General features: G+C 46.2%; 1 protein-coding gene across 1 annotated transcript in view; it reads left to right on the plus strand.

Annotated features, from left to right (window-relative positions):
- The window catches only part of LOC147123535 (A disintegrin and metalloproteinase with thrombospondin motifs 12-like), a 967,639-nt gene that overhangs the window by 801,927 nt on the left and 150,920 nt on the right, over window positions 1-14,792 (plus strand). The window contains exons 19-20 of the mRNA XM_085974208.1: window positions 8,776-10,005; window positions 13,901-14,053. Coding sequence (XP_085830334.1) covers window positions 8,776-10,005; window positions 13,901-14,053 — 1,383 coding nt within the window. The remainder of the gene's footprint in view (window positions 1-8,775; window positions 10,006-13,900; window positions 14,054-14,792) is intronic.

Below are 14,792 nucleotides of genomic sequence, written 5' to 3' on the forward strand. Positions count from 1 at the left end.
TTGGACGACATCCTGGTCTTGGGCGAAAATGACAATGATTACCTTGCCAACCCGGAGCAGGTGCTCACTAGATTGCAGGAATATGGGCTCCGAGCTAACCGCCCCAAATGCGAGTTTTTTAGAAAACAGATCTCGTATTGTGGCCACGTTATCGATAAAGAGGGGTTACATAAGTCCCCAGAGAAGATTGAGGCAGTAGTCAAGGCTCCAGCACCAGAAAATGTGTCACAACTGAGGTCGTTCCTCGGGCTGGTAAACTACTACCATAAGTTCTTGCCAAATTTGTCTACAATACTATACCCACTGAACACCCTCCTGCAAACTGGGGTGCCATGGAAGTGGAGTGACGAATGTAGATGAGCTTTCCAGAAGAGCAAAACACTAATCACATCGAAAGAGGTATTGGCCCATTACAACCCAGCATTACCAATTCGGTTGGCATGTGATGCGTCACCCTACGGCATTGGAGCGGCGCCATCGCACAAATTCTCGGACGGCTGAGAGAGGCCAATAGCCTTTGCGTCATGATCACTAACCTCAGCCGAGCGTAACTACGCCCAGATTGACAAGGAGGCCCTCAGCCTAGTGTGGGGAGTGAAAAAGTTCAATCACTATCTGCACGGGCAGAAATTCACCTTGCTGACTGATCACCAGCCTCTTGTCTCCATTTTTAATCCGAAGAAGGGCGTTCCGGTGATGACTGCGCAACGACTACAAAGATGGTCACTTTTACTAGGGGCGCACCACTATGAGATTGAATATAAGGGCACGAAACAGCATGGAAATGCTGATGGGCTATCACGCCTGCCACTGCCGACTGCGGAGGAAGCACCAGCAGTGGATCCTGTCGAAATATTCCATTCGACTATAGTTGAATACCTACCGGTAACTAACGCTTGTATCGAAAAGGAAACCCGAAATGACCCGACACTGTCTCGGGTATATGATTTGACGGTGAAGGGATGGTCAGCACATGGCGACTCACTGTTGCCCGCATTCTCGACAAGGAGAGAACAGCTGTCAGTGTGCCGGGGGACCTTGATGTGTGGATCCCGAGTGGTAATTCCACCCAAGTTAAGGGATAGAGTGCTCAATGAGCTTCATGAGGGTCATCTGAATCAGAATCAGAAGAATCAGAATCAGAAACCCCACAGTGCAGATAGAGGCCATTTCGGCCCATCGAGCCTGCACCGACACATATCCCACCCGATCCCTGTAACCCCTACACCAACACATATCCCACCCTATCCCCGTAACCCCACGTATTTAATCCCCCTAACACTAAGGGTCAATTTATCATAGCCAATCAACCTAACCCGCACATCTTTGGACTGTGGGAGGAAACCGGAGCACCCGGAGGAAACCCACGCAAACACGGGGAGAATGCGCAAACTCCACACAGACAGTCACCCGAGGCCGGATTCGAACCCGGGTCCCTGGCGCTGTGAGGCAACAGTGCTAACCACTATGCCACCGTGCTGCCCACCCTGGGAGGGGTAAAAATGAAAAGCCTAGCCAGGGCTTATGTGTGGTGGCCGGGAATCGATAAACAAATCGAGGACCTGACCAAGAGCTGCTCAGGATGCCAGAAAGTCCAAATGCACCACCACAGGCCTCTCTACACCCATGGGAGTGGCCCTCATCTCCATGGCAACGGGTGCATATTGATTTTGCTGGTCCATTCATGGACTCATTGTTTTTAATAGCAGTGGATGCGCACTCGAAATGGCCTGAGGTCATCAAAATGTCCTCCACCACCACGGAGAAAACTATTGCAGTCCTACAGACCATTTTTGCCAGGAATGGCTTGCCAGAACAGATTTGCTCCAACAACGGACCACAGTTTGTGTCCGAAGAGTTCCGGAGGTTCTTGAAAAAGAATGGGGTAAGGCATTGCACATCCGCCCCGTATCATCCAGCCACAAATGGATTGGCTGAGAGGTTTGTACAAACCTTTAAGAAGGCAATAAAGGCTATGTACAATGACAACATTCCGCTGCAGCACAAGGTGGACAATTTCCTGTTCGCCTATCGGAATGCGACACATGCAGTCACCAACCAGGCCCCAGCCATGATGTTCTTTAACCGAAGGTTAAGATCTCGCCTGGATTTGCTCAGACCAAACGTACGAAGAGATGTTGAGAGTAAGCAATTCCAGCACATCCATGAGAAGCCAACAAGGAGCTTCAATGTAGGGCAACCAGTCTTGGCTTGCGACTACCAAACAGAAAAATGGCAGCCAGGAACGATATGCACACGGCAGGGCCCACTAATGTACACAGTGGACATTGGGGAGAGCATCGTGAGACGTCATGCTGACCAGATCTTAGAGTCACAGGAACAAGTCAACCCCATGCCTCGCCCATACGTACCTGGTGATGAAACCGACATACAGGTCGCATCTACCCCAGAAACAGTAGCTGATGAACCAACCAACGACAGGGGACCAGAATCGCCTCCTCACCAAGAGCAAGACACTTGGGACCGGCGCTATCCAGAAAGGATCAGGAAGCCTCCCCAAAGACTGAATATATAAATAGACTATTTTCAGCTAATGTTGCATGTTAAAAGTGTTAATTGTAATTAGTTTGATATTTAATTGTTAAATGAGTGTTATGGTACTGTTAATCTAAAAGGGGAGGAATTGTAATGTATATACCTTTAAGGGGGGAACTATGTTTTACAGCTCATGTATACTGCAGTACCGGCAGTGACCGCACCTGTATATAACACTGAGTAGTAATCTGTACAGATCAGTTGTAGTGTGAGCCACGTTGAGTAAACATCTGTTGTACCGTTCTCCGCAGTCTGTGTCTTATTATACATGGACGCAACAAATTTATTAGCCCATACTTTTCCAAATACCAATTAATTTTGTCACAGATTATTGCCTCTAATTTTATCACAGATTATTGGCCTGTAGTTGCCGGGTTTATCCCTCTCACCTTTTTTAAACAGGGTTGTGACATTTGCAATCATCTAATCCTCTGGCACCACCCCCATATTCAAGTCAAAGCCCAGGCTTACTCATCAACAACTGCTTAAACCTCACATAAAAGGCTTTGGCAATGAGTTATGGTCGTGCTGTGGTTGACTTCCTGTTCAGGTACATAATGACGGTCAACGTAGGCCAAAGCCACCCGCTCTCCAATCAATAATGCTCCTATGTAAAATACAAATGGGAATATTTCAATTTGGTGCAGTTGAGGTGGTCTTCTGAGATTGGGGTTGCAACATGTTGTTGGAGCAGAGGAGGGGAAACTTTACTCTGCATCTAAGCTGACCATGTACAGCAGGCACCTCAAAGCACTGGAGAGGTACCACCAATGCTGCCTCCGCAAGATCCTGCAAATCCATTGGCAGGATAGGTGCACCAACGTCAGTGTTCTTGCTCAGGCCAACATCCTCAGCATCGAAGCTTTGACCACGCTCAATCAGCTCCGATGGACGGGTCACATTGTCCGCATGCCCGATACGAGACTCCCAAAACAAGCGCTCTATTCGGAGCTCCGGCACGGCAAGAGAACCCCAGGTGGGCAGAGGAAACACTTCAAGGACACCCTCAAAGCCTCCTTGAAAAAGTGTAACATCCCACCGACACCTGGGAATCCCTGGCCCAAGACTGCACAAAGTGGAGGAAAAGCATCCGGGAAGGCGCCGAACACCTCGAGTCTCTTCGCCGGGAGCAAGCAGAAGCCAAGTGCAGGCAGCACAAGGAGTGCACGTCAACCCAAGCACCCTACCCACCCGCCCCTTCAACCACCATCTGCCCCACCTGTGACAGAGACTGTAGGTCCCGCATTGGACTAATCGGTCACCTGAGAACTCATTTTTAATGTGGAAGCAAGTCATCCTCGGTTCCGAGGGACTGCCTAAGCTGAAGCTGCACTGCACTTAATCTGAAAAAAGAAAATCGACATTTCACTCACATTTTGCCTTCTGAAATGATAATCTACCTTTGGAAAGACAGAAGGGCTAAAACAAAACATGTGACAAAAGAAGTTAAATAATGAAAGATTATTTCCACTGGCAAGAGGGAATAAAATTAAGATTAATCCCAGAAGCATGAGGGGGTGGTTAAAAACAACTTCCTGCAAAGGTTATTAGAATTTGGAGTATGATGTTGCAAATGGCTATTGAAGCCAGGATTTGAATAAACACCTGAGAAAAATATTAAAGGGCATAGGGGAAGCAGGGTAATGGGATTAGAATAGATATATCCGATATAATGCCGGTACTGATGCAGGAAAATCTGTAGTACAATTTCCGTGATTCTCAAGAGAAACATACTAATGAAAATGTAATACCTAAGATACAATAGTACGTTACAGATCTGATTTTCAGCTGCTGTTGTTGTGATGTAATATCAGGCAGCTCGTAGCGGGAAGTAGGCAGGTGTTCATTCACGCTCAGATGGTGCCCCAATGTTGTTTTTGGGGTGGAGGCATGGTGGGACTATTGGCCGCTTCTTTTAAACATTAATTTTTGAGCATGCCTGCCCTGCACACCATTTGCTGGCGTGCAGGATATCAGATTTAAATCCTATGTGAAATGGACATCTGGGGTTACTAGGCAATGATGAGTATAGAGAAGGTCATGAAAAGGACATAATAATCTGATAGTGCATGTGGTTCATCTTATTCTTAATCATTTTTTCCCTGATTGCTATTTTCTTGAGCCGTTGTGCCAATTGCTGCAAATCATTTATTTTTTGCCCAGGGCACCATTACTACCAGTAACGGGATTCCCCATGGAAATTCCCCAATCTGCACGGTGGCATAGTGGTTAGCACTGTTGTCTCACAGCGCCAGGGTTCAAATCTGGCCTCGGGCGACTATCTGTGTGGAGTTTGCACATTCTCCCCATGTTTGCGTGGGTTTCCTCCGGGTGCTCCGGTTTCCTCCCACAGTCCAAAGATGTGTGGGTTAGGTTGATTGGCTATGATAAATTGACCCTTAGTGTTAGGGGGATTAAATACGTGGGGTTACAGGGATAGGGTGGGATATGTGTTGGTGTAGGGGTTATGGGGATCAGGTGGGATATGTGTCGGTGTAGGCTCGATGGGCTGAAATGGCCTCTATCTGCACTGTGGGGTTTCTGTGATTCTGTGATTCTGAACTGTTTGGAAGAAGGAATGTCAGGTAGTTCAGACTGTACTAGAAGTATCTGTATCTACCTGCTGGTGCCCATACAGTCAGCATCTGCAGACAGAGGTGAATATAGCAGATGATTAGTCCTATTCCCAAAAGAAGCTGGGACAGCAGAGCTGGTGGCACCAGTAAGATATGTGAATTCTGGACTAATCATGATTTTAGATGCTTTCTCAGAAGCACTTCAGTCACAGAATGTCTTGCTTTCAGTGGCACTGCATGAAAGAAGACATGTCAGTGTGATCAACAGCCAGGGTATCAGCAGATGGCAAGATGCCGTAAACCATAACTACAGGCCCTGACAAACTTGCTTGGCCATGTTTGTGGGGAACTATCTACATCGGTCAACAGTCTGAGATGAAGAGCCATGCCATCTGAGCTACCAGGCAGCACAGGGATGGCACATAAAGATGCCATCTGAACCTTGGCTCCACCTCAAGGCAGGCATATCAATAAGTTGACCTACTAGGATGATGCTATGGATTGGAATAGAGGACCACTGGTCCTGCAATCACAATCATGCAGCATCACCTTGATTTCAGGAGCCATCATACGGGCTGGATTCCGTCTCTTGCCTGCAGACTCATACCTGCAAATTAAGTTGCTTCCCAATCATTTTTGCATGTCTTTTCATAGTCTGCTGCTCCTTCAGCCTTGAGAAAGGCTGATGATGGTTGAGGCACTCTCCAGAGACTTTGGGCTGGATTTTACGGGGGGGTCAGCGGGCACGGTCGGTGGCGGGTCGGGTGGGAATTTTTTTTCCCCGCTGTGAACTCGCCACCATGTGCCTTTACCAAATGTCGGGTCTGTCAGCATTGAGCAGGCCTGACACGCAGCAGCGGGGGAGGCAATTAAAATCATTCATGGCTGATTTACAGCCACTTATCAATGTTTTTTTCCCAGCTTTTTGGATTTGACAGGTCGCCCATCGGTTTCCCGCTGTGCCTAGATCTTGTTTGTGAAGCTGAGGCGGGAGGTCAGTGGCCATTGAATCAGCTGATGAGTTGACAGCTTCAAATGTCAAGTCAAAGCTCCCAGCTGATTAAGAAATGTTCCCTTTACCACTAGCTTCTCTAACCTGCATTTCCACTACAGATTCAGGATGCTGCAAGTTTTTACAGAAGCATACGGAGGGAGTCATGGGAGAGCCTGGGTGCAGCCCTGTACCTCTGTGCAGTGCTTGACAGTGTTTGCAGCACCTCAATGCTGTAGAACACTGACAGCACAGATGCCAAAAGAAAGTTGGCCATGGTCCCTTTAAGGAAACCGACTGATGACGCGTCATCAAATGACGTCACCAGACCCGCTTCCTCTAATTGGCCGGCATATGCGCTGTCACGGTAAGTTATCAAGCCCAATCACGGTAAATTAATTTCAGAGGCCGGGATGGAGGCAGCAGCGGGGTTGGGACCCGGCACCGATGTCGCCCCCCACGGACCTGCCGGGGTTTGTAAAATCCAACCTTCAGATTTATCTTCCAACTATTGCAAGGCTCTCCTTTAATTGTACCAAACTCGTTAAATTTCACACATGCAATTTTATGTTTCCATCTTACTGTGTTTCCTGCTCCCGTCCTAGTCTTTGCTTGAAGCACTGCTAATGAGCTCAACTCGAAAAATTATGTGCAAAATACACAATTCTTTATACCTATCTAAAGCACACTAATAAGAGCTGATTTTTACCCCCAACCCAGTGGGCGCGGTGCAAGCATGGCAGGGGGTGGGGTGGGCTGGGTGGCAGGGGGTGGTAAGTTGGTTGGAGGGGTTAGCATTTTGTTCCCAATGCGTTTACGCCCCTCACCACTTACACTTGTCTGAATTGAGGAACGGGAAAGCCGGCCTCCCCAGAGGAGAGAAGGCCTAATTTAAATGTGAATGTCGTGTCCCGATGCCATCATTGGGATGCACATGCCATTTTAACTACAGACCCGACTGAGGCCTTCAGAATCTCCAACCCTCCAGTAAAAGCCAGGAGTGCTCCTCCTGACCTCTTGACCCCACAAGGATACCTTATGAACATAGGAACAGGAGTAGGCCATTTAGCCCCTCGAGATTGTTCCGCCACTCAATGAGATCATGGCTGATCTGTGACCTAACTGCATAACCTTAGGCCTCCCCTGTCCTGGACCTCCCCCCTCCCTGATCGCGGACTTGCCGTCACACCACCCCCCCCCCCCCCCCCCCCCCCACACTGAATCCATACTTACCTTGCTCGGCACCATTTCCCTGGGTACTCAGTGGTGGCCTGAGAACCACCAACTTTGATTCCCGGCTGCCGGCAGTAATGACATATCCACCAGCATAGGGTAGGAATCAGTTTTGGGATATGCAAAGGAAGTCCCAAGATTCTTGCTCTGGGGGTCTGAATGGTTTTCTGCCAGCTTCGGCCTCCGCACCCGCGATTCCTGCTCCGGTTAAATTCGGCCCTGTAGTCATTCAAGTCTAAGCTACGTCAGTTGCAGATATTGTAGGCTACTACTGTTAATGCAGTGGTATGAAAGAACTCAGTATATTTCTAGTATTAATTCAATAGTGTGAACATATTCAGTAGTACATTACCAGTGTTAGTTCACTAGTTTGAAAGTATTGCATACTACATTGCCAATATTAATTCACTAGTTTGAAGGTACTCAGCAGTACTCATTGGTGCTCATTCATTGGTATCTCTGTAATCAGTAGTCCATTACTAGTAATAATTCAGGGTGTAGAAGTATTCAGTGATATCTTACTGGTGTTAGTTCACTAGTGAGAAAGTGAAACCTGACTTGTAGCACTGCTTTAAGAAATATATGGGGGGCGAAATTTGCCTCCTTTGCGCTCGCCGTTGGTGCCTCCGGGGAGGGGGGGGGCGCTAACAGGGCGCAAAGGGCTTAGCGCCCAGGCGGGGGCACTAATAGCGCCTGCTGAGAAATTCGGCGGGGAGCTACTGAGGCGCTAGCATCATCGCCGAGCAACGCGACCCCTTAGTGCCCTGTGGCAAAAATTCGGCGGGGGTCGCGAACCGGTGGCAGGGCGGTAATTAAAGGGGCGGTCCGGCTGCGCCCTGCACCGCCATTTTATTATTTTGGCCGACCTCCAGGTCAGCCTGTCTTGGCGGCCCTTGGCGTGGTCCGTGTAGCGCTTTGCTTCCTCGCCGGGGTGGTAAGCCCAATTTAGCGGCCGAGGCAGTACTCCCGCACCGGGCGCTAAATGTCTGGCGCTAATTTGGTTACCGCCCCCAAATGGGGCGTAACCAAATTTCGCCCCCAAGCTGTTTTAGCTTTAAAATTGCAATGTGACAAATGAAGTGCTTGCTTTATATTCTGTTATTTAGGAACGATACAGTTTAATCAGTTTAGGAATCCTTAGAAATGTTGATCGACACACCTGACAAAAGAAAACTATCTAGCATCAAGAACTGGGTGAAGGAATCAAGAAAAGAGTTGAAAATGTTAACAAAGCAGTGAAGATGATTTTCTGAATTGTCTTTTAATTATTAATACAAATCTGAGCGATAACAATGTGCATAAAAGGTCTATTTATTTCCTACGGAAGTGAATTCATTGCATTCTGCTTTGCATGCTGAGGCACGTTTAAACTGCACTGCGTAGATTGATCCCTTTTGATCTTTGATATTTATTTTTCAGTGCTCAGCTACATGTGGAGGTGGCTTCCGCACACGGGCAGTGTCGTGCACCAGGAATAATAAGGAGCTCTGCAATATTTCCAAAAGGCCAAACTCTAAAGGCTTATGTGGCTTACGGAACTGCCCCAGCAATAAGAAAATACAGTTCCCTCTGCGGAAGCCCAAAGGTGGCAAGATTTTTACCAAAGACCTCCCTAGTAAGCTGGGGCCCAAATTTGGCCCTAACCACTCAGGTGCAAAAGTTCAACCTAAACCCAGACAAGTGCTCGTCACAACTGAGCAGCCTCTTCCTGTCAACATCACTGTGCAGTCAGCTGGCAGCGCAAGCCCTGTAACTACTACGCGTACCACTACAAAGAAACAAATGCATTTGCAAAATAAGCCTGTCCCTAATCAGGAAAACACCAATGTGTCGCATGATGGACATTATGATTACAACTTTATTGCTATTCACCAAGATCTGACCTACGAGGATGATACCACTAATGGAAAGAAGGCCCCTGAAGCTGGAAACATTACACCTACAATTCAAACTATGAATGGGATACACAGTACTACTGGTGAAAATGACAGTACCTCAGAAGATGATCACATTACCATAGAAGAGGTTGATGATCATCTTCCATTTACAGAAGAACCTCAGGTTAATCTCATAACAGATGAATATGATGATGAAGTTGCAAAGATGACTGCAGCCCCTATCAATGCTGAGGAATCAACTTTGTATAGTAGTCCACAGACAACACTTGTGACTACATTAAAGCCTGGTAATATGCAAGTAGTCAAGCCAAATGTAAGAGCACCTTCTCCAGGTGTTGTACATAGAAAGCCAGGCTTTTCAAGGTTAAAAATAGATCCAAAAGTCAAAGCAACTATCGAGCGGCTAAGAATGAAACTTCTAAAGATGCTGAATCCAGAGCGCTTTTCCAATATTAGTGACATCCTAGCTCCTGGTCTAAATTTTAATGATGAAAACAGACTGCAGGACAATCCTGAGCTTACTACATCTAATTTAGTTGGTATCACACATTCGTCATGGGTAAAACTCTCAAAACTACTTGGAAGTAAATCGCCAACCTCCAAAATACTATCTACCACTAAAGTACCTTTGAAGAAAACTCCAACTACAAATAGACCAAATAATTTCATGAATGTTACAATAGACTATGATGATTTTGAGACGGAAGTTAGTGTGGACAGTGTTTACTGGAAGGTTGGAAACTGGAGTGAGGTAGGTCTTCACACAAGTAACAAACAGTAATTCCAGTTAATGTATACATCAAAATGTATTACTGTTAGAAGTTTTAACTTGTAGAATACACTGTGTAGAAACTCTGATACATGTTCTGCTCTTACCTATCTGATTGTAGCTACAGCATCTCCAGTAATGGTTTCTCTTACCACCCATGCACCATTTAAAGTCCTCTAAAAATTCAATCCTTGGTCCCCCCCTCTTTCTCATCTACATGCATCCCCTTGGTGACATCCTCTGAAGACATGGGGTCAGCTTTCACATGTTCGCTGACAACACCCAGCTCTACCTCTCCACCACCTCTCTCAGACCCTCCACTGCCTTTGTGTTGTCTGACAACAAGTCTTGAATGAGCCACAATTTCCGCCAGTTAAACATTAGGAAGTTCAAAGCCATAGGGGGGAATTTTGCCAGCCCTGGGGAGGCGGGTTTGGAGGACTTGGAGGGGTCGAGGTGTCGGTGTTCAGGTGAGTGATGTGTGCATGAGTGCAAAGGTAAGTGTGTTTGGTGTGTCTAAAGTGATTAAAGAAGTTTAAAAGACCTGTTCTTACCTTTTCAACCTTCCTTCCTTTAGGTCCCGGGAGTCCCTCATCTCACCAGCACAGAAAGCAGAATGGCTGCGAACTGTCAAAAGTGACAGCCTTCAGCTTACTATGCAGGAGAGATTTCTAACTGAGTCTGTGGAGAAGGACTCAGGTTAGAAGTAAGACTGTCAGTGTTTGACAACTTCAAACAGCTGTGAAACGCTGATATTTCATCTGTCAAAAGCTCTTGAAAGATGAAATTTCAGTCTGTGATGACACCTGTTGCCAGGTGGCCCTTAATTGGCCTGCTGAGCCCGCTGGGCGAGCTCAACAAGGTCAATCAAGTTAAAATTGCGTGGATTGGCTGCATCTCGATGGAGGCGGGACTACAACCCCGAAAGTTGTAGTCCCGCCTCCAACCCGACTCCTGAATGAAAATCCTGCCCCTTATCTCTACCTTTGATGGACAAGGGGTGATTGTGTGGTCCTTAAGATGCCATACCCCTTTGGTTGTCCAATTAGCAGCCTATAATACTGAAAAGTGCTGTTTCCCCATCTTATCGGGCCATGCTTCTTCTCAAGGCCTTAGTCAGCAACTTTGGGACTGTTATCTCACATCCCTTGTCTGGTTTCAGGCTAATAATTCTGAGGCCCTATTGTAAGTAGAGACAGCCTCTTATCTTGTGGCCAGGACTATTAGTGTGATTATAGCTACTGCTTCTGTTAGCAATCTCATGCTTTATTGATTGCATGAAGGCAGAATGCAGCTTCTTGCAGTTTTGCAAAACTTGACCGATTCGAGGTTTTATGGTTAGCGTATACTTGTTTGATTAACACAAAAAGGTGATCATATAAAGAACTGTAAAAATTACATATCAAAGCACATAAAAAAAAAAAATTGGTTCATTGGATGTGGGCGTCGCTGGCAAGGCTGGCATTTATTGCCCATCCCTAATTGCCCTTGAGAAGGTGGTGGACGAGCTGCCTTCTTGAATCGCAGCAGTCCATGTGGTGAAGGTACTCCCACAGTGTTGACTATGTCACAGCAGTTTGGTACAACTGAGTGGCTTGCTGGGCCATTTCAGAGGGCAGTTAAGAGTCCATCACATTGCTGTGGGTCTGGAGTCACATATAGGCAGATTTCCTTTCCTAAAGGACATTAGTGAACCAGATGGGTTTTTACAACAATCCGGTAGTTTCATGGTTACCATTACTGATACTAGCTTTTTAATCCAGATTTGTTTAATTAACTGAATTTAAATTCCCCAGCTGCCATGGCGGGATGTCTCTGGATCATTAGTCTCGCCCTCTGGATTATTAGTCCAGTAACATAACCACCATGCCACCGTACCACTATCTGGCACAATGAGTCAAGGTTCATGTGAGGTTACAACAATGCCTACAATCTATTAATAGTCATCAGGTACATATTTGATGAATACAAAGGTGATTTCACAAAATATACATTCGACACAGATGTAACATGTGGCAGAATAGTCTTTCACCAATTTTCCTCTGCCAGCTCATTAGCATAACTTCAGGTGGCTGTCTAGAGCCGACTAGTGGTGTGAGCAAAAATTGTGTGAACGTTAAAATTTAAAGAGATGGGGATAATTAAAGGTGAATGTCACAATAGTGAGACAAAAATTTAGAAAACAGAGTCTCAAGAAAATCTCAATCTGAAAGGTTGTTGTACATGGAGTTGACTAGCAGAGTGCCACAGAGCTCAATGTGGATCCTTTGCTGTTAATAATGTGCATAAATGATTTGGAAGGCTAATCTAAAAGGGAGCCATCTAAATTTGCTGATGTGAGCAAAATCAGAGTGCGAGGGTGTTGTAAATGATGGTCTCATAATAAGTGTATCAGATGTAAAAAGATTTAGATAGATTGGGAAATTGGGTTGATACATGTGCCAGCAAGATTCTACCCCAGAAATATCATTTAATGTGGATAAATGAGGATGGAGAATAAGTGGTAGGAATACAAAGGTAAATTCGCTCATTTTGCTCTGCCAGTGGATTGAGGGCAGGAATTCTAGCCAAGATCTATGAACATTGATTTTTTTTGTGACCGTTTGTTGATGACTCTCAAAGAGTCTCTCTGGCCAATCTTCTCTCTCTGGTGACTTCATGATGGCTTATGAGCTGTGAGCTGTCAGCTGTGGATCAGTGGTAGCGCAATGGTAGAATCTTCTGAGTCAGAAGATTGTGCATTTAAGTCCCATGCCAGAGACTTGACTATAAAACGCTTTGGGACATCTTGAGGTCATAAAAGGCACGGTAAAAATGCAAGGCTTTCTTTCTTTCTTTTAGTGACCCCTGCTCATGTGTATGTGGAAGTTGGGGAAGGACAGGATGAGACTCAACCATGATGCTGCCAATCCTCCCCATAGATTAGTGAAGGGAGACATTCAGGACATCCCAAAGCACTTTATAGCCAATGACGTACTTTATTTTGAAGTGTAGTCACTGTTGTAATTTAGGAAACGCGACAGCCAATTTACACAAAGCAATGTGATAATGACCAGATAATCTGTTTCACTTATGTTGGTTGAGGGATAAATATTGGCCAGGACTCCAGGGAGAACTCCCCTGTTCTTCTTCAAAATAATGCCATGGGATCCTTTACGTTCACCTGAGAGAGCAGATAGAGCCTCGGTTTAATATCTCATCTGAAAGTCGGCACCCCAAACAGTGCAGCACTCCCTCAGCACTGCACTGAAGTGTCAGCCTAGATTTTGTGCTCAAGTCTCTGGAGTGAGATTTGAACCAACAACCTTCTGATTCAGAGTTGAGAGTGCTACCCACTAAGCCATGGTTACCACTGAATAGCGATCAGGAGTAGGGCTCCCGACTGATTTTCCGTTCCCTAACCCAGGAGCACTGGGGCCAATTATAGTGTCCCTAATATTATCATCTTGGCGACCATTAGCAAACTCAGCATAAACCAGCAATTCAAACCGTTACCTTCCTCATCTGTATGGATCAGTTAATCATTGCCAAAACCTAATGAACCATCTAGATAACATAAAATTATGGGGTAATCATTCTGTGCCCCTAGCGCAAAGCTGAAGCATGTATTGCAAAATAGTGCATTGTCAGCCCATGATATCCTCTCCATTAAAATCGTGTACTGGAATTGGGTACTTTTGTGTTTTATACTCCTGGATTGTGCTGGGAGCACAGAAGTGGAATATGTATTCCTTTGGTATCTGCAGATTCATTACTGTGTGGGGCCTAGCTTTTCTATATGTTGCTGCTAACAGTACATTTAGGAGACTGCTGTGCCTATGTTCAGTTGTGATGGCTTTGTGTGCTTCAGTTTTTCCCCTAACTTTGTTCTCTGCAGTGTTCTACCACATGTGGAGTTGGTGCTGTGTGGAGACAAGTTGAGTGTAGCACGAAGGAAGACTCAGACTGTGAAAAAATTAAAAAGCCAGTCCCTGCTCGGAGATGTTTTGTACGCCCATGTGCTATCTGGAAAATAGGTAATTGGAGCAAGGTAAGCAACAAGTGCAAATTATAAAGGGGACAATTGATTTTTAAATTCTTCCCCCCACGGCCGCCCCCCCCACCCACCCACACACCCAATGTGTTCCCACCTCTCCTAAGGGTGGTGATAGTCAATTTGACAGATGCTCATCATCTTACTATACTTCACCAATATGGACAGTCTTCATGGGCATGCTTACACAATGAAGGGCCATTTTATATGACTCCTGCATCTATGGCACTGAGCGGACCCCAATTGCAAGGGTCAGGAAAAAGGGGTGGAGGCCCAGATTATCAGGTTGGTGCCACTCTAATGCTGTCCGAGATTCCTGGGCCTTCCTGCAGGGGCAGCATGTGGCCTATGCTTGCAGAAAATGCAGGCTAGGTGGACCAATGTTAATGATGTGATATGGGGCATTCTTGCTCTTCCGCCTCATTTGTCAGTGGAAACGCTTTCTGGGCACTCAAGCGCATGATCTGGGGGGGACCTGTGGGCAGGCTGAAGATCTGAAGATAGGCCTGAGTCTTTACTTTTTTGTCCCTCTTCCAGAGGTTTAAACTACAATTGAGACCTCCTAGTTGCCAAATTCCACTGACAGTCTGAAAGTCCCAATCACTGAAGGCCATCAGGCAGCTCAAGCCTGAAACACCTTCCGCACCTTCTGAATTTTCCGTCCCACTGCTGGAGCTGCCCTTAGGACCATTGAAATGGCGTGGGATGTGGAATAAGGGTAATCTTGGCGATGGAC

This window comes from Somniosus microcephalus, chromosome 2 (assembly GCF_052327205.1).
Source record: "Somniosus microcephalus isolate GS21.2 chromosome 2, FLI_Smic_1.0, whole genome shotgun sequence".
NCBI classification, from domain to species: domain Eukaryota; kingdom Metazoa; phylum Chordata; class Chondrichthyes; order Squaliformes; family Somniosidae; genus Somniosus; species Somniosus microcephalus.